This window comes from Onychomys torridus, chromosome 6 (genome assembly GCF_903995425.1).
Source record: "Onychomys torridus chromosome 6, mOncTor1.1, whole genome shotgun sequence".
In the NCBI taxonomy this organism is placed as follows: Eukaryota; Metazoa; Chordata; class Mammalia; order Rodentia; family Cricetidae; genus Onychomys; species Onychomys torridus.
Window position 1 is genome coordinate 64,750,794 of NC_050448.1, and position 22,709 is coordinate 64,773,502.

Below are 22,709 nucleotides of genomic sequence, written 5' to 3' on the forward strand. Positions count from 1 at the left end.
AGCAGTAAGTGTGGCCCACGCCTTTTAACCCAGCACTTAGGAGACAGAGGCAGGCAGATCTCTGAGTTCAAGACCAGCCTGATCTACAAAGTGGGCTACGTAGTGAGACAATGTCTCAAAAACAAACCAATAAAACAAATCCGAGTCCTGCCTGGCACCACCCCTGCCTTCTGCAGGTGCGCGGAGAAGAAACAGTAGCTACAAAAGAAGAGCCGTGGGGTGGGGTAGGGACTCTGTGGGGTTCATGAAGGACAAGCAGGAGTCAACAGGTAACCCAGGAAGGCTGAACTCAGATGTGCCAGTCCCTGGGGGAGGAAGAAGGATGGCAGATAACCTTCTCTCCAGAAAAGAGGAGAACTGGACAGAAGAGGTAGACTGCAGGGCCACTGAGGCCTGGGAAACTTGACTGTGTGTAGCCCAAGGAGTACCAGGAGGATGGCACACAGGCAGGGAGCAACCCTCTGAGCAGAAACATGGAGGATTACCAAGTGAAGGGTGGCAGGTAGTACGGGCCTGCTGTTGGAGCTGGTTAAGCTTGGAGGCTGGCTGCCTGGGAAGTGTGCAAGGCAGAACCTGTGCCTGGCACCCTCTGAAGCCAACTAGACACACACACACAGCCCCGCCTGGGTATATACACAGAAAAGTATATAAGTACCCAACACATACTTTTAGAATCCATCTAAAACCAGACTTATATACAACAACATTCAGCCCAGCAACTATGTCCACAGAGCCTCGGGGACTCGAACAGTGAGCTGGAGAAAAGGAGTTGGACAGTTTGTCAACTGGTGTCTCCCTTGGTGGAAGCGTCTCTCCGTTCACTTCATCAAATGTGCTTGTTCACGGCCTGCTGGTCCAGTCCCTGCTCCCGGCAGGGTCTACGGGCACTATCCCATACCATGCTGACTCCTCAGCGGTCCTGGCGCCGAGGTGGAGGTGATGGAGGATGCCGTACCGGAGGCAAGTCATAGTGTCCAGGGATGTGGCTGTTCTTGGGTGAGTCATAGTGGCCAGGAGGCAGGCCTGGAGGAAGAGGGGGCATAGAGCCCACAGACTCTTGATCTGAAGACAGAGAGGACAGCATGAGGTGACTCCTCCAGGCTCTTTCTACCCACAGAGAAGTGAATGGCAACGCACGTGGGCTGGCTGGGCCAAGCACCTGCATGGATGGCTCTGAGCAATGCCCTCCGCTTCCCAGCCACCCCCACCTGTCCACCTCAAAGGATGTGAGGATACTGTCCCACAGCTTGGTCTCCACTTTTCTGGATGCTAATTCTACCCCTCTGGTGCTATGCAAGCACCGTCTCAAATGCTCAACCTTCAGGAGAGGAAAAGACCTGAAGAAGCAGGGCAACTCCCCCAGTGTCATGCCTGGTTGGAAACCAAACCACCCAAAGGCCTTGCCCTTGCCATATCATGCCACTGTTTCCTTCTCTCCCCTGCCTTTCTCCTTTCCGACTTCCCACGTGCCAGGGCCCTGCAGCCCCTGCTGGGGGGAGGGGAGAGGGCTCACTATGGCTCAAGGGGCTGGGCTGCTCATAGGTGCCACTGTCTCTCTGTGGCTGCCGTTGGTGCCGCTGGCTGTCCCGGAGATGAAAAGGCTGCCTGGGAGGAGACACTGATGGAGGGCCCTTCATCTCCACATAGCTGCTTTCTCGAGGATCCCCAGGCAGGCCCGGCAGATCTCTGATGGTAGCATAGGGGTTCTCGGTGCTCAGGGACATAACGCTTGCCCCCAGCCCCTCTTCAGAGGTGGGACCTGAGGGTCAAGGAAGGAAATCAGGCTCCTTGGAGGCACTGGCTCCCTGACCCAGCTTCCCTTCCCCTCCCTGTCTCTCTCCTCATACCTTTATGACAGAATGGTCCTGGGCCATTCCTGTGACTACAACTATGGCTTCGGTCCAGGTGGCTGGAGCCTGAGGAAAGGCAGAGAGGACAGACCTCTGGTCCCTTCTCAGGCCTCTTCTGGAACTAGGCTCTTCCCCCATCCCAACCCCATCAAGGCGACCCAGCAGGGGAGGCTGCCGGCGTTCACCTCCTCAGCCCCTGCCTCCAAGCACCCACCTCTGTCATGGGGCTCTCGTCTGTGCTTCCAGTCAGCGGGCAGAGTAGCATGGTTATCACGCCCATGGGCTCTGCCTGGCCGCTCAGGTGCCTGGGAGCCGACAAAGAGCTGACCGCCTGGACCCTGATGGGGGACCATGCCTCAGGGAGGGGAGGGCACAGGCAGGGTGGAGGCTTTTCCTGAGAAACGAGCTGCCCCCACCCACACGCAGGGCACACCCCGTCAGTGCACTGACCTTGTTAGGGGGCGGGGGGTTGGGAGAGCACTGGGACAGAGTGTGGTAGCTAGGGTTGGAGTAGTAGTGACTATAGTTCGGGGGGACATCTGCGGGACAGACACGGGTACCAAGTAGCTCAGAGACAGGCGGAGGCCAGGACCACAGCAGTTTGGCCTCCCTGACTCCGCCCACGCTTCCACCCCACACACATCCCCTGCGGGAAGCGTGGGCAACACCCCACCGCCCATCTCAGCCCCGCCCCCCACGCACCTGGCATGACGTAATCGGAGCCATCCAGCCGCCCAGAGCTGTAAGCCACTGCCAAGTGCTCGCGCCCTTTGCCCTTTTGCCAATGGCGGTAGCCAATGAACAGCGCTACCAGGGCCACCACAAGGGTGCCCAGTACTGCAATGCCAATCACTGCACCCAGTGAGCTATGGGTCACAGGAGAGGTGGGCATTACGGTGGAGGACTCCTGGCTCCCTGTGAGATAAAGTGGGCACTGAGATTGGCACCTTAGTTCTGCTAGTGAACGTGGGTGCACTTTAAGGAAGACAGAGATGGTACGGGGGCCCTGGGTCACAGAACCTTGGAGGGTCAACCAGTCCAAGAACTCACCTATCTTGCAGGGTGCACCACTGTGTCCTGGGGGACAGACACAGGCCCCAGTCTCTGGGTGGCACCTCTCTCCAGGACCACACGGACACAGCTGGGAGCAGTTGACGCCAAACATTCCTGGCGGGCAGCCTGGATAGAGCCAAGGAGGCAAGTAGGGGTCACAGGGCCAGCAAACCGCAGCCTCCTCTTGGATAAGGGCGATGGTGTATTCAGGGACTTAGCTCTCCATCGGTACCTTCCAAGCAGTAGGGTCCAGTCCAGCCTGGGGTGCAGGCACAGCTCCCATCCTGGGGGTGGCAGGTTCCGCCATGACGACACTGGCAGGCTTGGGAGCATTTGAGTCCCCAGCGGCCTGGGGGACACGCTACAAGAGACAAGGGGCTGTCAGGCAGGGCGGGCCCACCCTGCTGCATGAACTCTCAGCCCTCAGTACCTCTGAAGTCTTCAGCTTGGCCTTTTCTTGGGGACACCAAGGCTCTGAGGGGTATCTACACTCTGATGACTCAGATGTTCATTGCCAGCCATCTTGACCCACCCTGACCCACCCACTTGACATCTGCTCTCGACTCCCTAACAGCCATTTCAAAATAATGTACCCAGTGCTGAGGAGCCAGAAATTTCCCAACAGCCCCTGGGGGTCTCAGCATGGGGCTTGTTTATTTTCTCTTTTCAAATATCTGTCTCCTACCTGGGTACTGGGATTACAGCCTAATACGTTATCTGTGTGTGTGATCCTAGCAAATAACCTCCGAGTAGACACTACTGAACTCTATGCAGAAAACAACCAACCACAAAGCACTGCCCCAGAGCACTTCCTTTACGCCCTGACTGCAGAAGTGAGGTCTCTTCTCCCTTCAACATGCTTCTGCTGCCTAGACTAGCTGCTCCTTTGTCATCGTACAGTTATGTGGGAGATGACACACACAATCAAAATAATGTGAAACAGATAGAAAACAGTCATGGCTGCTGGGGGAAGGAGACCCATGTTCCAGTCAATAGCCCCACACCCACACAGGCCAACAAACTGGACTCAGTGGGTTACAGAAAAGGAATGGACATTTGGTAGGAGAAAGACATATTAGGGGGTGTGAGGGGAAGTGGGATTTGGTCAAGACATATAGCAAAGAATAAAATTAATAGTTTTCTCTCGTTCTTGTTTTTGGGTTTTGGTTTTTCGAGACAGGGTTTCCCTGTGTAGCTTTGCGCCTGTCCTGGAACTCACTCTGTAGCCCAGGCTGGCCTCCAACTCACAGAAATCCACCTGCCTCTGCCTCCCGAGTGCTGGGATTAAAGGCGTGCGCCACCACCGCCACCCCGGCTAAATAGTTATATATGTGTGTGTGTGTGTGTGTGTGTGTGTGTGTGTGTGTGTGTATGTATATATATATATGTATGTGTATATATATGTATATATACACATACATATATATATATATATATATATATATATATATTTTTTTTTTTTTTTTTTTTTTTTAAAGGAAGAGAAAATAAGAATATGTCCAAGAGGAAAGTTTTGGGGATTTGCTGTTCCATAAATACCCTGCTCTTCCCAGGTTCTGGAAAGGCAGAAAATTTTTCCCTCTGACATGTTCACTGTTGCATCTTCCACTAAAACCAGTTCCCAGCATGAAGGTGATGGCAGGAGTTTTCCTATTGTACAGATAACCAAGTAAGTCGAGTTGGGGCAGGGGGCCTTCTGCCCAGAGCCAGGACACTGAGGTTGCAGGGCTCAGCCACCCAAGCAGCAGGCACACCTGCTCTCCCACACAAGCTGCTACGCACATTCAGAGCAGTCGGGGCCTGTCCAGCCTGCCAGACAGTAGCAGGTCCCGTCCGAAGGGTGGCAGGAGGAATGGTTGTTGCACTTACAGGGCACGCAGCGTTTGCCGTAGCGACCAGGCTGGCAGGCTGGGGAAAGGGAGGCATGGTGACTGGGGGGCCTTGACCGGGGTCTCCCTCCCCACCTCCCCCTGGACTAACGATCCTGGAGATGGGAGGCAGAGGCAGAACCCAAGGGGTGGAGTGGGGCTCCTGCATCTGAACCCAAGGAGGAAGTGGAGTACTCACGCCTCTGGCAAGATGGGCCTCGGAACCCTGGTGCGCACACACAGTTCCCGTTCTCGGGTACACAAGTACCCCCATTTTTGCAGGTGCAAGTATGGCTGCAGTTGGCTCCCCAAAAGCCCTCGGGGCAAGGCAGGTGGCAGCGTGAGCCTGTAGGAGACAACTAAGGGTCATCTCCTGTGGCGTACACTCCCAACTCCATAGCAGACCTGAGACCTAGACACCCAGAATGCTCACCCATCCAGCCAGCCTGACATCGGCAGTGTCCATGAACTGGGTCACAGCCGTCAGAGTGGTCACAGTCACAGACACTGGCGCAACCTTCACCAAACTGCCCCTTCTTGGAGAGTACAAGGAGGGGAGAGTAGGCTAGTCAGTTGAGGGGTGCTGTGCCCTCCCCTCCCCCAGGCAGGTGGGCTGTGATCACTCACCGGGCAGGGAAGCTGGCAGTGAGCTCCATGCCACCCAGGGGTGCAAGTACAGGCTCCAGATTGGGGACTGCAGGCTCCCTCGTGGGCACACTGGCAACTGGCATTGCAACTGAAGCCCCAGGTGCCAGGGGGACAGGGCACAGAGCAGTTACCACGCTGCCAACCTAGAGAAGGCAAGCAGGTATACCCTGGGTAAGGGTTGTGCCAGCTTCATGCTGTGAGCTGGGCATGAGAAAAGCACATGAACAAACAATTGCCTGAGCCTTCTATGACTTCCACCCGACCTGGGCCTCCTCCCTTCCACCCCACCTGGGCCTCCTCTGTCTCTCCTACACAATACAGGAGGCTGACAACAAACCCAAGTTCATAGTGAACCCCACAGGCCATCTGTGGGATGACAGGGAGAAATGGGGGCTGAAGACTCCATGCTTGGTTGAGTCTAGACCACGGGATCTGAATTCGGCTTAAGGGCTGCCAACATGCCCCAGGGACAGCCCTTGGGAGAGCTCACTGGTACAGTCCTGGGACATTGCTCTGGACCTGAGGGTGGGAATGTTCATCATAGAGGTTTCTTTTGGTCTACACCTTTGAAGGACAAGTATGGCGTTTGCAGCTAGAGAAAAGCAAAATGACTAGGGCGTTTGGGCTCCTGCCTGTGATCCCAGCACTCCAGAGGCTGAGGCAGGATGGGTGCTTGGACTCTGAGTCTATCCTGGGCTACATAGTGGGACCTCGCCTCGGGGGGTGGGGGGGGGGGGGAGCAGGACGGGAAAGGGAGAAGGGGGGCAAGAAAGAGAGGAGAAGAGGGGACAAAGAAGTGTTCTGGCAGGAACTAGCCCGGATCCGTTCCCGCAGGCCCACTTCCAGTAAGTTTTGCCTTGGTGCTCTCCCAAAGACCCTAGTCCATTACCTTCCTTGCAAACGCACGTGCCGTCGATGGGGGAGCAGGCGATGGCATTTTCGCAGGAGCAGCGGGAGGAGCAGTTGATCCCGAAAGTGTCGGGTGGACAGAGGTTAGCGCAGTGAGGTCCCTGAAAGCAAGAGGGCGCACGAGTGAGGGCCGGTCCAGGCTCCACCCCGCTCCTCCTTTCCCCGGGGCGGGGCACAGCCTCACCGTGTAGCCGGGTGCGCACCGGCAGAGGCCGCTGTCGGCAAGGCAGACGCCACCGTGCAGACACAGGCAGTGCTCCTGGCAGCCCGGCCCGTGCGTGTCCTGTGGGCAGCTCTCGTTGCAGTGCAGGCCCGCCCAGCCCGGCTGGCAGGCGCACTCGCCGTGCATAGGGTGGCAGCTGTGGGCGCAGGAGGGGACACGAGCGTCTGAGCCGTATGGCAGAGGTCCCTTCCTCTGCAGAGCCCGAGTAGGGAGCCAAGGGGCTCCGTGAGAGCCTCCGGAGAGCCAGGCTGGGCAAGGAGCAAGGGCCAAGCCGCTTCCGCCCCGTCCCTAGAGCCCCCTCCTCGATCCTTCTGTGACATCGGTGCCGCCCTTAACTCTCCTCTGGTGCTTTCTGTTTCTCTGACTCCCTTGACCGTGTTTCCCACAGCCCACCTGAGACTATGTTCTAGATCGCAGGTGCAGGGCTCCTGGCAGCTGAGACCGTAGAGGCCGTCTGGACAGAGGCGTTCAGTGCAGCGGTCGCCTGTGAAGCCATGTTCACACAGACACGCGCCATTGGCAGGAAAACAACGGGCACCAGGGGCGCAGTCGCAGGTCTCAGCACAGTCTTGCCCGAAGCGGCCCACGGGGCACTCTTCATGGCACCTGGGTACCGGGTTAAGCACGGCTGTATAAACTGGGCTCCACCTCCTCCTGGTCCACCCCAGCTCCCTAGAGCCACAAGCTCACCGATCCCCGATATAGCCAGGAGCGCAGTGGCACTGCCCAGTGAACCGGTCACAGAGACCACCGTTGTGGCAGAGACATTCCTGAGTACAGTTGGGTCCATAGAAACCCTCCGGGCAGGGCAGGGAACAGATGACACCCTGTGGGTGGGAGAAAAGTCACTTAATCCCCTTCTCATGGCCACAGGCCGTTGGACACCCCCATATACTCAAAGCCCTCCAACCTCGCTGGGGTCCTGAGAGCCCACTCATGAAACCACTGGCCCACAGCCCGGTCCAGAGCCACCCTCGGAATTCTCTTGGGAATCCCAACCCCAGGCACACAGCCCCCACCCCTTCATACCATCCAGCCTGGAGGGCAGCTGCAGGAGCCTTGGGGGACCTGGAAGACACCTCCGTTTTGGCAAGGATAGGTTCTGGGGCAGAAGAAGCCAGCAGTGCCCTGTGAACAGGGCACATTACAGCTGTGGAACAGGGGTGAAGTCAGAGTGTCATCAGGAAGAACCTTCAGCTGGCCCTCTTTTCTCCCCAAGGCTGGCTACCTGCACAGCAGGAGCCTCTGGGGCAGGTAGATGGCTAGGACACCCTGACATCAGCAGGTGGTGAGAGCAAGTGGGCCCCTCCTCTGCCTGTTCAGATGGTCCCCTCTTCACATCTGCCGTACTACAGGTTTTCTAACCTGGAGAGCTCAATACCCCAACCCTCTCTGCATGTGGCCTTGCCAGAAGTTCTGTGTAAGTCCTCAATTCAAGCTCTCTCTCTCTCTCTCTCTCTCTCTCTCTCTCTCTCTCTCTCTCTCACACACACACACACACACACACACACACACACACACACACCACTTTCTCACGCTGTGATTATGGCGATTGTTCTAGGGAACAGTTCACGAGGAGCTGTCGGCTGCTTGAGGCTGCTTGGCTGGGACCCAGCAGAGCCAGACTAAGAAGATCTTGGTCTCTCAACTCCATTGTTTCCTCATGTATGGTCCAGTGTCTATGGCCTCGTCACACACCTGGGTCCTGTTCTCCCAGGGGGACAGAAGCAGGCTCCATTCTGGGGGTCACAGGATGCCCCATAGCAATGACAACCAAACTGGCAGGCAGGACCATAGTGGCCAGGAGGGCAGGGCTGGAAGCAGTTAGGGGGCTGCAGGCCAGCGGGGCAAAAGCACTCCCCACTCTTGGGGTCACAGGAACTGCTGTTGCCACAGTGGCAGAGCTTGTCACACCTCGGCCCCCACACTCCTGGGGCACACTCTGTGGAACAGAATGAAAGGGAGTCACCAAGCACTTAGCTTCCAGTTAGACCCAGTCTTACCGCCCACACACCCATATCCTCTACCCCATCTCCAGAAAGGGCAGCCTACGGCAACGGACTCCAATAAAAAGCCATCCAAATCACTAACAACTCACCGCTGGAACAGTCCTCACCCCGCCAGCCTGGTGCACACTGGCACCGATTAGGAGCCACACAACGACCATGGACACACTCCTGGGCACAGAGTGCTGGCCAGAGATGGGATGAATGAGAAGATGCCTCCGTCCCACCCTCCCACCTTTGAGCTATGAAGCCAGAGCCATTTCCTCCCATGCCAGGGACCTGCAGGTCCCCAAGCCCCAGCTCTGTCTGAGATGAAGACTTGGGGAGCGACCCCAGGCTCCCTGACCCCTTTCTGTGAACATGTCTAAACATCTTGTTGGGAAATGGGGTGGGGGTGGGGATTCTCAAGTGCTAGTTTGATAGAGATATGGTCAGAAAGGGTAGGGGCTGAGGTGAGGGCTAAGTCAGGCTAGGAAGCTGGCCTGCAGAGCCTGGTGACAGAGCTGAATGAAGAAGAGTCCGAGGATAGCAGGGGCCCATCCTCAGATAGGCTCACAAGATGCTAGGGCACAAGAGACTGGACAATAGCGAAGCAGGTCCGGCCTCCATTCCCAGCCCCTCTTCCAGCCCTGTTACCCCAACCCCAGCTACAGCTCCTGGCCAAAGGGGCGATCTAAAGGAGCAGACAGTAGCACCCCACCCACCATACCCCTAACTAGGGCAGGGAAAAATTCCAACGGATGGGGCCCTCCCATTCCGTTCCCACCCTGACCCAACTCAAGACTTACGGACACAGGCCCCGCTGCTCTCATAGTAACCCCCACAGCACTGCAGACGTGGGCGGGAGTCCGTCTTAACCACCTGACGGTACACAGTCCGGTAGACAACCCTGCAGTGGCCCAGGAGGTGGCTGGCCATCAGTGCTGTTCGCTGAGGCCCTGGCTACCCCACCTCTAGCCCCACCCCCATCACACCTCCATGAGGCACTAGAGGGTTCAGAGGGCAAGGATTCCTTCTCTGCCCCACATCAGCCACACACATGTACAATGAACCAGACACACCTTCACGGGCCACCTGGGTGCCCACTATGGACAGGTGAATGCCTTGAGGTCAGAGTGTCCTCTGAGCACCAAAGGTTCTGAGAGGGGTCAGGGCTCAACCAGCTACTGGTTCATAGCAGGACAAAGCACTCACGTGGGCCGAGGACAGCTGTGGGGGTCCTCCCAGGGCCTGTCACAGGACTCGGCTGGCAGCAGGCTGAAGGGGCGTAAGTGGGACTCCTTCGTGGTGGTGGTGAAGCTGTGGGATGGGAACAGTCAGGCCCAAGGAGAGTCCTGGCCTGCGTGGGCAGGGTGTAGCCCAGAGCCAAGGCCAGGCCTCACCATGCAGAAAATCAGAACCCCAGGATCTGGGCTTCCCCAGCCTACTCCACACCCATCTTGTCTAGGGGCTCCTTCTAGAACTGGAATGTTCTGGGGCTCCTCTTACCATAACTGTTTCTCATCCCAAGGGCCAAAGCCACCTACACACACGCACGCACGCACGCACGCACACGCTTACACACCTCCTGATGTGGGAAGCTTGAACTTGACTGCTCAGTCTTGACCCAGCAGTGGACTGAAGCACTTTTGGCTAACCCTGGGCCCTGTTTCCCAGTCCCGTCCCTACCTTCCCCCCACCCTCACCCCCACCCCAGCCAGCCCCTCTGCTTGGACTACACTACATGGCTCCCTCCCACAGGGATCCAGGGACAAGGACAGGTAAATAAAAATCAGGGTTAGAGACAGTACAGAGAAAGGGCAGAAGTGGGAAAGGTCAAAGGCCATGGAGGGGCACAAAGAAACCAGAAACAGATGCCCAGGAGGAGCCAGCCACTCTTCCGGGACAAGCATCCAGCGTGGGGCCCTCCTCACCTTTCCCAAAAGGTGCAGACATTGGGGTCGTTGGAGCTGAGCGTTCTGGCCAGACCCAGGCCGAGGGCCAGGAGAAGGAGGGGCCGCAGAAGAGGCGGCATTGCAGACACCCACAGCGGGGCACACAGCGACTGAACAGCGCAGCCAGCAGCCGAAAGGACGCATCTGCAGAGAGGCAAGCAGTAGGCATGCTGAAGAGACCAGCCCACAGCCTCCCTCCGTGGTGGTCTGGTCCACAGGGCAGGGCTCCAGCTCCCCCAGGTCCCCAGAACAGTGATTGATCCTAGTGCACTTCTGTGGCTCCAGATCTTGGCTCAGTTTGAACATTCTGACTCCAGCTCTCATTATTCCCAGAACTCTGTACCACCTTGCTTTTCTGTCTGCTCCCTGGCAGCTCCACCCACCACCACCCCACCACCTACATACACACACACACACACACACACACTGGCTGGCACCATGCTCATCTCCTTTAGAGCCTCCTAGTACCATTCACTACATTTCAATGCCTCGCACCACTTGACCACCCCCTGGCCTAGCAAATAAATACTAAGGACACTGAAAGGTGTGCCACGGTGTGAGCTGCCACGGTGTGAACTGCCACGGTGTGAACTGCCATGGCATAAAACTGGGACCAATGAAGGAGGTTCTAAGGGAAGCCAACTTGGGCTCAGTCCAAGAGAACCTTCAAATAGCCAGGACAGTTCAATATCCAATGCCACTGACTACAAGTTTCCATCACTGTATGTGGGCAAGCGGGAGCCAACACCACGCTAATAAAGTATTGTCAGGGGGTTCTTGCCATGGGGGATGGCCGTGGGGCTGCAGCTGGGTGACCACACAGCCACTGGTATGCTCCAAGGAACAATTTCCATCTTTCTCTGACAGCTCAACAACCCGGCTCCTCCTCATCTCCACACCTAGGCCTCACCCCGAGGGTGGGAAGAGTCAGGACCCCGGATGGGATGGGTTCTTCTCTGACCGCCCAGGCTGAGGAAAAGCTGACAGCTATTGCCCAGGCTCCCTGCTCTACTCTCCAGAGATACCCACATCTGCTTGTGATTTTTCTTCCGGAGAAGAGAGGTCGCAGTTACTGGCCCCTTACACCCCCGAGTATCTCTGGAATGTTGTTGCAGCCCCATCCCTGGCCCCCCACCCCACCCACATATTCTTCAGATCATGATTCTCTCAGCTCAGCCAGGGCACCTTCTTCTCAGATTAACATAGGCTCCCTTACTGAACCCAATTCCCTACTGTGGCCCACCCCCAGCTTTAACCCCCTAACAGTTGAATTTCCCCATCATCCTCTGCTCCAGGCTACTGCTGCCCGAGGCGAACTCTCAGCTCCTTCCATGGGCTTCCAGAGACGCTACATCCCCTGGGGCCCAGCTGCACCTCTAGCCATGTCTCAGTCAACCAAGTAACTCACCAGTGATGCCAGCACGGGCCTGGGAAGCCAGATGATGTCCTGGGCATCCCAGTGCTCAGGGTCTAAATCCTTAAAAGAGGAAACCCAGCTGGCTCCACCCTCCCCTACCACCCTGACAGGTATGAAGGGCTCCCTCCCATTTGGCTGGCTTGGCTACTGGGCTGGCATTGTGGCCTCGGGGGATGGGGGCCAAGGGAACAATGCTAAGCCCCGTGCCCAGGGAGCCACAGCATAATCAGAGGTACCCACTGCTACTCACAACCTGATCCAGTGGCTGTAGCACCAAACAAGTAAGTCCCCACCCTACAAAGTCAGTTCCTTCTGTCAAGGTTCCCAAACTGTCTCCTCCGACCTTGCCCTGTGCACTGCCCACCAACAGGGTTGGCTGGACCTGGTCCAAGCTACCCTTCCTCACCCCCCGAGGGTGTTCCACAGCCAAGGCCATGGGCAGAGCCCAGAGCTCTCCACATCTCTGCCCCTACTCTGAGTCTGTTCCACACTCCATTCTTCCAGAATCTTGGGCTCTAGTCAGGATGCAGTCTCACCTACGAAGGGGCCCATGGGAGCCAGTGCACTGCCCTGTCTGTCTGTCCCTAGAGTAGCGGGAAGATTGAATAAGGTGTAAGAAGGTTGGGCTGGGGCTACATAAAGTCCTCCCAGGTTCTTCTGCCCTTACCCCCAGCTACAAGTATCAAGTGTTGCCCCATCTCCCCCTTCAGTTCAGCTGGGGGCTCAGGATGGCGCTGCACAGAACAGGGGGTACAGTGTTACAGGAGATGACTAACTGGAACTCGGCTAGGTGGCTAGTTGGCTGAAGAAGGGCTATACCTTCCCTCTTCCCAGAGGCCTTCAGGGTGGGCTGCATTGTGGAGGAGGTTTCGGCTGCTCTGCTGTCCAGGGCGAGAAGCCAAGGTGAAGTCAGCAGAGACCAGTGAGTGGACAATAGGGAGGGGAGATGGGGGGAGAGGGTCCTAGCAGAAAGCAGAAATCCTGACCATTCCCAGCCTGAGAAATAAACACAGGCCTTATGAGGACCCCAAAGCCTCCAAAGCTGGCTTCCCCCCGGGGAGAGGGGAGCTAGTGCAGCTGATGCCTGTCCCACAGGCCTCCAGCTACTCTCCAGTCCCAGGAGCACCCAGCCTCTATGACTATACACCCATCAAGGTGCTTATTCCTTCGTCCCCGGCTCCCTGCCCCAGGAGACCCCTCTCAGGCCCCTTCGGCTCAGCCTCCACCTCCCAGGAAGCTTCTGTTTTGACCAAGGGCTTCCCCTCACAACCAGTCAGAATGTGGCCCTGTACTGTCCTGAGATGGGTCAGGCAGGCATGGAGAGACTCCCATAGGCCACTTCTCCATCAGCCCTCCTGGAAAGTGCTGCTCTCCAGTCCACAGAGGAAGAAGCGTTCTCAGTAAATAGAGGAGTCTGCCCCAGAGCCACAGCCAATGGTGTCAGAAGAGGGATCTGAACTCCAGCAGCAGCAGAGGCCTCCCAATAGTTTTATTTCTGGACGGGGATTAGGAAACCCAGGGGCTTGATATCTTTACAGCCCCAGTTATAGGAGTGGGGAGCTGGCCAAGGACTGGACAAGGGGAGGGGAGAGGAGGGGAGGGGAGGCGGCCACTAGAACATGATCAGAGGCGTGGGAACTTCTCTGAAGGCAGTCAAAACGAACAACTTTTCTCTCCCACCTCCACATGCAAATTGCTGGGCTCTTGGCCAGGCTCAGCTCCATTTCCTGCCTGCAAGGCTGCAAGCTACATTCCTGCCTCTCAGCCTCCAAGTCCCACAGGGCCCTGGCCTGTTCCCTATCCAAGAGCCCCTCTACCCTCCCTGCACCCCAGCCTCTGGGAGGAGGAAGTGAGTCTAGGGCCTCTGGGAGCTGGAAGATGAGAGAAGAGGGTCCTTAACCAGAAAAGGGCAAAGGGGAATGGCAGAAGATGACGCGGGAACTCCTGCCGGCCTCTCCCAGCTCCCTCACCCTCTGAGGACTGGTGTAGCATGGGATAACCTTGCACTCTGGCCCTTTTTATCCCAGTCCCGGAGAATGGTAGCATACCCTGCCACAAGGTTACTGTAAAGAATAACTGGGGTGGCACACTTGGGGCCAATCTGTAACAGGCACCGCTCCATCCACAGAAGTTGTACCCAACATCCACAGGACCCCTGAGTTCCCCTGGCATTCATTCCAGGAAAAACTAGGTTATTATTGTTGTTTTTTCTTCTTCAAGAACCCCCACGATGATCCGGGAATAAACAGGGTTGAAAATGCTGACAGGGAGAGAGGAAGTAGGGGGTGGGAGGAGGCCAGAACCTGATCCCCCAGAATGACGGGCTGCCTGCCAGGTGCATCTTCGAGGCAGTAACAGGGCAGGATCCCTGGATTTTCTGCCCTCCCTCACCTGCAGTACCAACCCCAACTCTGATACTCCCCCATTTTGTAGTCCAGAGACTCTAGTTCTGCCTCTTTCACAAGCTAACTTTGGTTGAGTCCCTTGGGCCCTCTGAGCCGCCATCCACACACCAGCCTCCCTAATAACGGACTGTTTAAGCCTGGCATGTTCCTGGTTTTCCTTTCCTTCCATTGCTCGCCTGGTCAGCGAGTCTCCCATTCTCCTTTTTCTGTCAAGGTTGTCGCCGCGGACGGTTGAGTGGTATGTTCCCCGCACAATGTCGTTTGCCTCCCCAAGAGAGCCTGACAAAGGGACACCCACGCTGCCCTACAGCTTAGCTTGGTGCTGAGGTGGGCATTTGAGTCCCTGTCTCTCTCTGCCCTTTCCTGAGCTGTCTTTGCCACCGAGACACGTCGATGTAGTCCTCCCCAACCAGGAGTGAGACCCCAGCCCAGACCTCCACGTTCTCCCCCAAAAGAGAACTCTGCCAGCATTGACTGCACTTCACACCATGGTCTCCCAAAGCACACTCCAACACAGGGCCCCACCTACCATCCAGCCAAGCCAGGCTCCGGCACGCCAGGCATGTCTGCCGGATGGAGGAACAGGAAGCCTGAGAGAGGCAGACTGGAGGCCGGGGCAGCAGGAGCGGGGCAGGGGTGAGCGGCTGGCCGGCTGCTGGCTCAGGAAACGAGGCTAGAGGGTCTACCAAGAGCCTTGTTTACTCATCAGGAAACAGAGAACCAGCAGGGAATCTGACTCACAATCAGAACCAGTCCCCACCCCAGCCCTGACTACCACCTGGAGAGAGAGGCTGCTCTTTTCACCAGAGGAGGCGTGGAGGCCCTTCCTAAAATGAGTTACCCAAGGGCTGGCTGGCTGGCCACCAGACTGGGACAAGCCTGGGGAGCAGCTTCCCCACTGGCCAGCCTTCCTTGCCACCACGCAGAGATTACCTCCAGAAATTCTAATTCCGGCAGGGCAAGATGGCTTTTACCTATAATCCCAACACTCCGGAGGTTGAGACAGGAGGGTAATTTATTCCAGGTCAGCCTGGGCTACAGGCAGAGTGAGCTGGAGTCCAAAACAAAGAAACCAAAGCAAAGCACAGAGGGCAGTCCTGCCCACTGCCCCCTCCTACCACCGTCTGTGGCTCTCGATGACAGGCAAGGCCAGCTGTACCAGGCAGGCATCTAGCCTTGGGACAGCCACTGAAGTCAACAGCTCCACACATCTCTCGCCATGCCGCAGCCGTCTCTGCTCAAGCCTCCTCAGATGTCCAGTTGCCCCCAGCCTCCAAGAGCAGCTTCCGCCAAGAAGTGCCTCAGTACTCAAGCCTGCCCTCCCCTCCCTGCCCTGTAGACTGAACGGGCATGGCTCCCATGGCCCAACGGAGTTCTGGCTGTTCTCCACGAGTCTGCTTATAGCTCCTGGCTCCAATGGGACGCTCCCCCTGACACAGGGAGATGACCCAGCCCAGGTCAGCACCTGTGTCCCTCCTCTGGGAGCAGGTAGAGCTAACCCAGACCACTCTAGGGACTGACAGAACCCGGGAGGGACTGAGGGACAGCCCTCTGTGGCAGCTACATCTGCCAGCCTGCTCTGTCTCCCCTCCCCCTGTACAACACACTCCAACATTGGCATGGACCGATGTTTCCTCCAAACTCAGCCCAGGGCCACAGTGGACTCTCACTGGTCTGGGCTTGCTTGGTGGTACTGGGAGTAGAACCCTGGTCTTTGAGCATGTTAGGTAAATGCTACACCAGTGAGCTGTACCCGAGCCTGCCCATAATGCTTATCCACGGCTGTCTGCCACTGTGTCAGAGTTGACTTGGACAGGGCCCTTCTCCCACACACCTGGGTGCCTAACACCAGCACCTGGACACCCCAAACTGAGTACAAAGCACTGCAACTTTCCTTCTGAGGCCTACCAGAGAGGCTGTGGCCTCCCCTCAGCTCCCCACAGGCCTCCCAGAGCCCCAGACACGGTGCAGTGTGACCAGGAAGAGAAAAAGCAGATGCCCAAAGATTAACACCACAGGGTGAGAGATGGCTCCGCCTCTGCCATATCGGCCTGGGTCAGGAACTCATCAGGACTGGCATCCAAGTTCCCAGGTGATGAGTGGGATGAGGGTACAGAAATACAAGGCTCTGAGTCACCTAGCATATAGGAATATGGACTAGAGAGGGGTCCCCATCCGCCACAGAGTCTTCCAAACACAGGGACTGAGTCCCAGATGCCCCTCTGTGGGTGGGAGCAGCCACAGGAAGATGCCCACACGCAGGATCCCGCTTCCAGGATGCTTCTCAGGCTGTGTGCAACACTAGTTATGACCCTGGGGAAAGGCAGTGGAGACTAACCTTTTCCTCCTCTTAACATGCCTCCTATTTCAGAGGGTAATTTGCCCTTCATCACACAAGCCACCAGGGCACAGCAGGGGGCTGGACCGGGCCAGCACACCTTGTTTACCCTTCCTTCCATCTCCATGGCTTCTCCTCAGCCTGTGATCTTCGTTCTCAGCCTCTCTCCTACATCCACAGATCTCCCCCTGGGGCTTGTCTCACTGTCTGTGTGTCTGGTTTGGCCTGTGTCTGTGTTTATGTCTGTCTACCCCGTCTCCTCCTGCCTTTCCGCTAGCTTCCCCCACAGAGCAGGTACCAGGAGTCACCACCTGCACCAAGCTGGAGACAGGCCACAGGGAGCTTCTTCAGAGAAGACTCATAGAGCCCCTTACCCTACCCATCTTTCTTCCGCTAGGTCTCCCGCTGGTGGAGCGGGGTGCCTGGGGAGGGTTTCCTCTTCTGGGAAAGTCTGATAGGGCACATTGGTGTGGAGTGGAGAAGCAAAAGCCAACCCTGCCTCTTCACCCCGCTCTGGGAAGAAAAAGGCAAGCGGGGAGGTGGCAGGCTTTGGAAGAGGTCCTCTGTTGGAGAGCAGCAAGGGGCAGACTGGGAGGGTGGGGGGCCTGTCCACACCCACCTCACCCATCCACACGCAGGCAGTTATACTACGAGTTATACTACTTGGGTTTGGAGAACAGCCTCCATCCCTCTAGGCCTAGCATAGGCAGGGGTCGAGAACTGACCCCTTATCCGGCCCTGCCTGGAGCCGAGGCCTGGCTGAGCCTGGGAGTCTCAGCCAGCACATGCTGTTCCCATCTCTTGGGACTAGGGTCACAGTCCCTGAGCTCCAAAACAGGGAGTCACGGGTTCATGGCTAGAGGCTGGAAAGAGGGATGAGAAGAGAGAGGCCTTGCTGGAGCTTGGGCTCCTAGGCTCCAGGGCCTGGCAATGGGCCCACATCATCCAGGCAGACAGCCTTCAGAGGCTATGGGTGCCCACGGCTGACCCCTCTCCTACAGTGGGAAGGGACTTGCAAATCTACCAACACTGAACAGAGTCGTTTTCCAGGAGACATGCTTTCCCTCAGCCACAGAAGGAAACAGGCACAGTGTTTTGTTAGCCCCTCCAGAAAGAGGAAATTGAGGGATGGAGGGAAGACGAGGTTTAGGATATTCCTTTTCAGGGCTTCAGCACCACCAAGGTTCCAGCAACCTGCACACTGGAATCCAGGAGATGAGCCTTCCAGGCTGCCTTCCCCTGGGCTAAGAGAACACTCTCCCAGGCTGGCCCCGGGGTCCTAATCCTCACAACCACAGTAGCTCTTCTTTCCACTTAGGTGGGTCTCTGTCTCTGTCTGTCTCTCTGTCTGTCTCTCTGTCTGTCTCTCTGTCTCTCTCTCTCTCTCTCTCTCTCTCTCTCTCTCTCTCTCTCCTCTCTCTCTTTTTACTTAGCCCTCTCTACGCAGATCTTTCGCTCCGCTCTCTCCCCCATTATCTTTCCACTTAGACGGCTCGCACTCCCTCCACCCCCATCTCCTCTTTGCACACTCAGCGCTATGCTGGGTTCCATGCCAGCAGTCTCAGGCTCCAGAGCCCAGGGCTGGGCCGGTCACTCACCTGCCTCGGAGCTCGGAGTTCGGAGCTCGGAGCTCGGCGCGGCGCGTGCACCGACGGGTCCCGCTAGCCGACAGAGCCCGCGGCACGGGCAGGAAGGGGGTGGGCCTCCGCCCGCGCCCAGGCAGGAAGTCCGCGCAGGGAGGCCGGAGCCGGGCCGGGTGGGGTCAGGCCTCCGCACGCCTGTCTGCGAAGTGGACGGCGAGAGCCGCCCAACCTGACAGCCCTACGATCAGCGCCCGCTCCCGGCGTCGCTGTCCGCCCGACGCCCCTCTTTCCTGCCCGGCGGCGCCCTCTGGCGGCCCTCAGCGGACGGGCTCCCCCGCCTGTCCGGTCAGGTCATGGCGATCTTTGCATGGGTTGAAGCAGGATGCTGCGATACCCAGAGGCCAAGGCAAGCTCTGAGCCGCTGTCCATCGGATTGCTCCGAAGCACTCAGCGACCTACCCTAGTCAGGGTTTAAGGTAAAGACAACTTGGGACTGTGGGTGTGGCTCATGCTGCAGGTCCGGGGTTGAATTCTCAGCAGCAAGGACACCTTTATTTAGGCATGACTGATATATAATAAAAAAAATAAGCCCACTTGGTTTGATAAGTAGTGTTCTAAAATTTTATTGTGGCAAAATACAAGGTTTATCCTTTCAACAAATGTTAAGCAAACAGTTCAGTGACATTAAGCACTTCACGTGTGTGCAACCTTTGGTACTATCAATTTCCAGAGCTGTTCTCTCATCCCAAACTGAAACTCAGTCTACATCCCCTGGCCCTGCTAACCATCGTGAAGTCTGACGATGATGCCCCAGCTCAGTCTTTGTCCCTCCACGTCTAGCTTATTCCACTTAGCCTGGCGTTTCATTGGTTTGGACAAATGTGCTCGTCAGTGTCACTACCATCCCAATAAGAACATGGTTTTAAATGTCCATCTCTGGCTGGGTGTGGTGGGGCACAGAGGCAGGTGGATCTTTGTGAGTTTGAGGCTAACCAGGTCTACAAAGCAAGTTCCAAGACAGGTAGGGCTGTTACACAGAGAAACCCTATCTCAAAATTTAAAAAAAAAAAAAAGTCCGTCTCTGGGGATAGTGAGAAGGCTCCGTTGGTAAAGGCACTTGCCACCAAACCTGATGACCTGAGTTTGATTCCAGGGACCCACGTGGCGGAAGGTGAGAATCTCAAACGTTCTCTGAGCCCACAGGGATCCCATAGTACAATCCCCTCCTGCTTACAACATACATATAATACTTTAAATGACCACCCCCCCCCCCTAGTTTACCTACTCCATTCTGCAATAATGACCCGGATTCCATTCTCACCCCTAACCCAAGCTCATGAAAATTTTGATTTGTTTTCTGTCACTGTATATTTTTTTCTAGAATGTCTGTGTAAATGTAATCATACAGTATGTACTCACTTATGTCTGTACCAGGCTTCTTTTGGGGGGGGCACCAACCAGCTCCCAAATCATGACACAGAGACTTATCATTAGTTTTGAATGTTTGGCCTTAGGTTAGCTCTTTTCTTGCTAGCTCTTATAATTTAACCTGTTTCCCTTCGTCTAGGTTTTGCCTCAGGGCTTTGTTTGTTTGATTCCCTTTTCTAACTTTCTTGCTCTCTCTGTCTGGCTGACTGATGGCTACATGGCTTCTGGCCCCTGGCATATCTCTTGTTCTTTCTTCCTTCTCTTGTTCTTCCCTCTCGAGCCTAGATTTCTCCTCCTATTTATTCTCTCTGCCCGCCAGCCCCACCTGTCCTTTCTCCTGCCTCACTATTGGCCATTCAGCTTTTTGTTTTGGTTTTGTTTTTCGAGACAGTTTGTCTGTGTAACAGTCCTGGGTATCCTGGAAATCACTTTGGAGACCAGGCTGGCCTCGAACTCACTGAGATCTGCCTGCCTCTGCCTCCTGAGTGATGGGATTAAAGGCGTGCGCCACCACTGCCCGGCTGCCCATTTAGCTCTTTACTAGACCAATCAGGTGCCTTAGGCAGGCAAGGTGAAACAGATGCAACACATCTTGTCATAATTAAACACACATCCTTGCATCATTAAACAAATACAGCATAAACAAAAGTAACACACCTTTCTCAGTTATATTCTGCAGCATAAACAAATGTAACACAGTTAAAATAGTATTCCACAACATATGTCTACCTTCTTTCCCTCACCATAAGGTTTCTGGGTCACTGGGTGTCCTCTTTTAGCAGGTGATAAACACTAGGCTTGTAGAGTTGGGACTGCGACAACTAGTACTGTGAGCACAGGTCCTGTGTGGCCTCCACAGCCTCTGCTCCTGGTAGCTACTCAAGAATAGGACTGCAGAGTACTGACAGTTACTAATTCTTGAGTATTGTGGTTTCAAGTCCTCTGTGTATAATATTTGCTGAGATTATTTCTATGTGGAGAATCGAGCTAAGAGACAGGCAATGCTCTTTAATAATTGTTTTGTGGTAGGTTGTTTTATTTTTGTTTTTGGTTTTGTTTTTTTGTTTTGGTTTTTCCTGACACAGTTCCTCTGGGTAGCCCTGGCTGTTCTGGAACTTGCTCTGTAAACCAAACTGGCCTCAAACTCAGAGATCCACCTGCCTCTGCCTCCCGAATACTGTGATTAAAGGCATGTGCCACCACCGGAGATAATTGCTGTTTTGAGCTCAGGTGCACTGGATGGTACTAATGCTTCGCACAGAGTTGGACTGTAGTTGCCTGTAGTTGTCCAGCAGGGGGCAGTAGAAACCGTTGTATCACTCAAGGACAGGCAGCAGAAAACCCGAGTTCTGTAGTATGAAGTTAACCATCCCGCTTTTTCTTTTTTTTTTCTTTTTGGTTTTTCGAGACAGGGTTTCTCTGTGTAGCTGATCCTGCTCATTTAAAGCAACCAATGGAGGAGACTGCGGTGCAGAAAGAAAGCGAGGCATGCACGTGGTTCAACTTGCACTCATTCAGCTCCACGCTCTTGCTCTGGGAGCCACACTCTGCCCCCACATCCCATGCCTGCTAAGAAAGTTCAACACTTGGGCCCCAGAGATGAAGCTGCTTCTACTGTTTAACTACACAGTCACACGAGACTGCCTTCTAAATACCCACATTTACACATCAGAAATGCTTAGTGCAGCAGCAGGCTGTGGTGAATGCAGACACACAGAACCAGCCAAAGCGAGAATACATGAAGTATTGGCCCCAACTGTGACTGCTCTAACATCCCCCCAGAGAGCATTGCAGAAGAAGGGCAGAGAGAATCCACAGGAAAAGGATGTCTGCTGGGCATGACATGACTGTGGCACACACAAGCTCAACATTTCCTGAGGGGGCATGAGGCCGCACTCCTCCTGGGGGACAGTGGAAAATGAACACTTACTGGAGGGGGAGAGTCGTTATCTTCAGTGGTGTAGACACTAATGAGTTACCCTTGCACTGGGGAACTTCCCACACTCAGGCAAACCACTCTCATTAAAATCAGTGGGCCGTGCACAAGAAGACACGTCAGTATAGGAGGGAGGGGACTAGGCAGTGAAAATGACTAAATTTATTATGTAAGTGTACGAAACAGGGTGGAAAGATGAGGACTGATATCTGAAGGTGTTCTCTGACCCCCACATGTCTACCCACACTGACACTAGCATATGTGCCTGTGCACACGTGCACACACACACACACACACACACACACACACACACACACACACACACCGCTAACCCTCTGCACAGAGCAGCTTGCAGTGAGGATGGAGTGGGTGGATATTAAAGACAGAGGTGTCATAGCCAAACCTCCAGGAACCTCTTAGGCCACAGGAGAGGCTACTGGAGTTTGCTCTGTGTGGGATGAGAAGCCATTGGAATAGCTTGACCAGAGGCAGGCATGACCCTCACAGGAATATTGCAATGCAGAGAACAGGCTGTAGGGAGAGGTGGAGCCCGGGAGCCTGGGGAAGCGGCCGCTGTGCTGATCCACATGAGCTCAGAGACGGATAGACCAGAAAAGCTGCCAAGGAGCCAGGGCTGGAAGCCTCCCCTGATGACCTTGTAAGGAGTCGTAGAGATATCTGCCTTTCAGGAACTTTGCTCAAAGCATCCCAACTCTGAGAGAAGGCTCACTGACAGAGAGGACGCTGTGAGTGGAGCCCAGGCTGGCTGAGTCTTCTCACTCAGCTCAGCTCCCAGGGATGAATGTCCACCCTCCTAGCACACAGCTGTGTTCTCAGGGCTCCAGAGACGGGGCAGCAAACACAAAGGCAAGGGAGAGGACCTCTGATGCCCAGCTTGCATCATGGAGGTACTGACCAGCCTGGCCTTACAAGGAGCACAGGGGCCTCTCAGGAAGGAGGCATACTGCTGCTCACTCTCCTTTCCAGCCAGTCCCTCATGAACACCTGGTTACTACTGCTGACGGGCAGAGTAAGCTTCACCCTTGCAGAGGAGTGCCAGCCAATTCTCCAAATCCTCCTGAGGTCAAATGTCCACTTCTCAGTCTGCCCC

General features: G+C 55.6%; 1 protein-coding gene across 2 annotated transcripts; it reads right to left on the bottom strand.

The window, feature by feature from the left end:
- Window positions 1–89: 89 nt before the first annotated feature.
- Pear1 (platelet endothelial aggregation receptor 1) lies at window positions 90–18,430 on the bottom strand. Of its 2 annotated transcripts, none has more exons than XM_036191286.1 (23): window positions 18,250–18,430; window positions 10,471–10,635; window positions 9,752–9,856; window positions 9,346–9,446; window positions 8,650–8,742; window positions 8,250–8,493; window positions 7,581–7,701; window positions 7,242–7,378; window positions 6,945–7,157; window positions 6,513–6,687; window positions 6,309–6,429; window positions 5,399–5,562; window positions 5,205–5,307; window positions 4,971–5,117; window positions 4,686–4,811; window positions 3,136–3,264; window positions 2,901–3,029; window positions 2,553–2,765; window positions 2,301–2,389; window positions 2,065–2,155; window positions 1,848–1,916; window positions 1,514–1,759; window positions 90–1,062 (listed from the first exon to the last, which is right to left on the bottom strand). In XM_036191286.1, the coding sequence occupies exons 2-23, from the start codon at window positions 10,569–10,571 to the stop codon at window positions 911–913; spliced, it is 3,069 nt and encodes a 1,022-aa protein (XP_036047179.1). In that variant the 5' UTR covers window positions 10,572–10,635; window positions 18,250–18,430; the 3' UTR covers window positions 90–910. The 2 variants fall into 2 exon arrangements, with proteins under 2 accessions (XP_036047179.1, XP_036047178.1); XM_036191285.1 differs by having other exon boundaries at window positions 2,065–2,188.
- Window positions 18,431–22,709: the final 4,279 nt, after the last annotated feature.

Excerpts from the sequence above, each read along its gene's own strand:
- Pear1 (XM_036191285.1), bottom strand. The coding sequence starts at position 10,571 with ATGCCGCCTCTTCTGCGGCCCCTCCTTCTCCTGGCCCTCGGCCTGGGT. Across the intron at positions 5,563-6,308 it reads CACGTGCGTTTGCAAGGAAG|GTTGGCAGCGTGGTAACTGC; the intron begins GTAATGGACTAG and ends TGCCTTCTCTAG. Across the intron at positions 5,118-5,204 it reads ATGTCAGGCTGGCTGGATGG|GCTCACGCTGCCACCTGCCT; the intron begins GTGAGCATTCTG and ends TGTCTCCTACAG.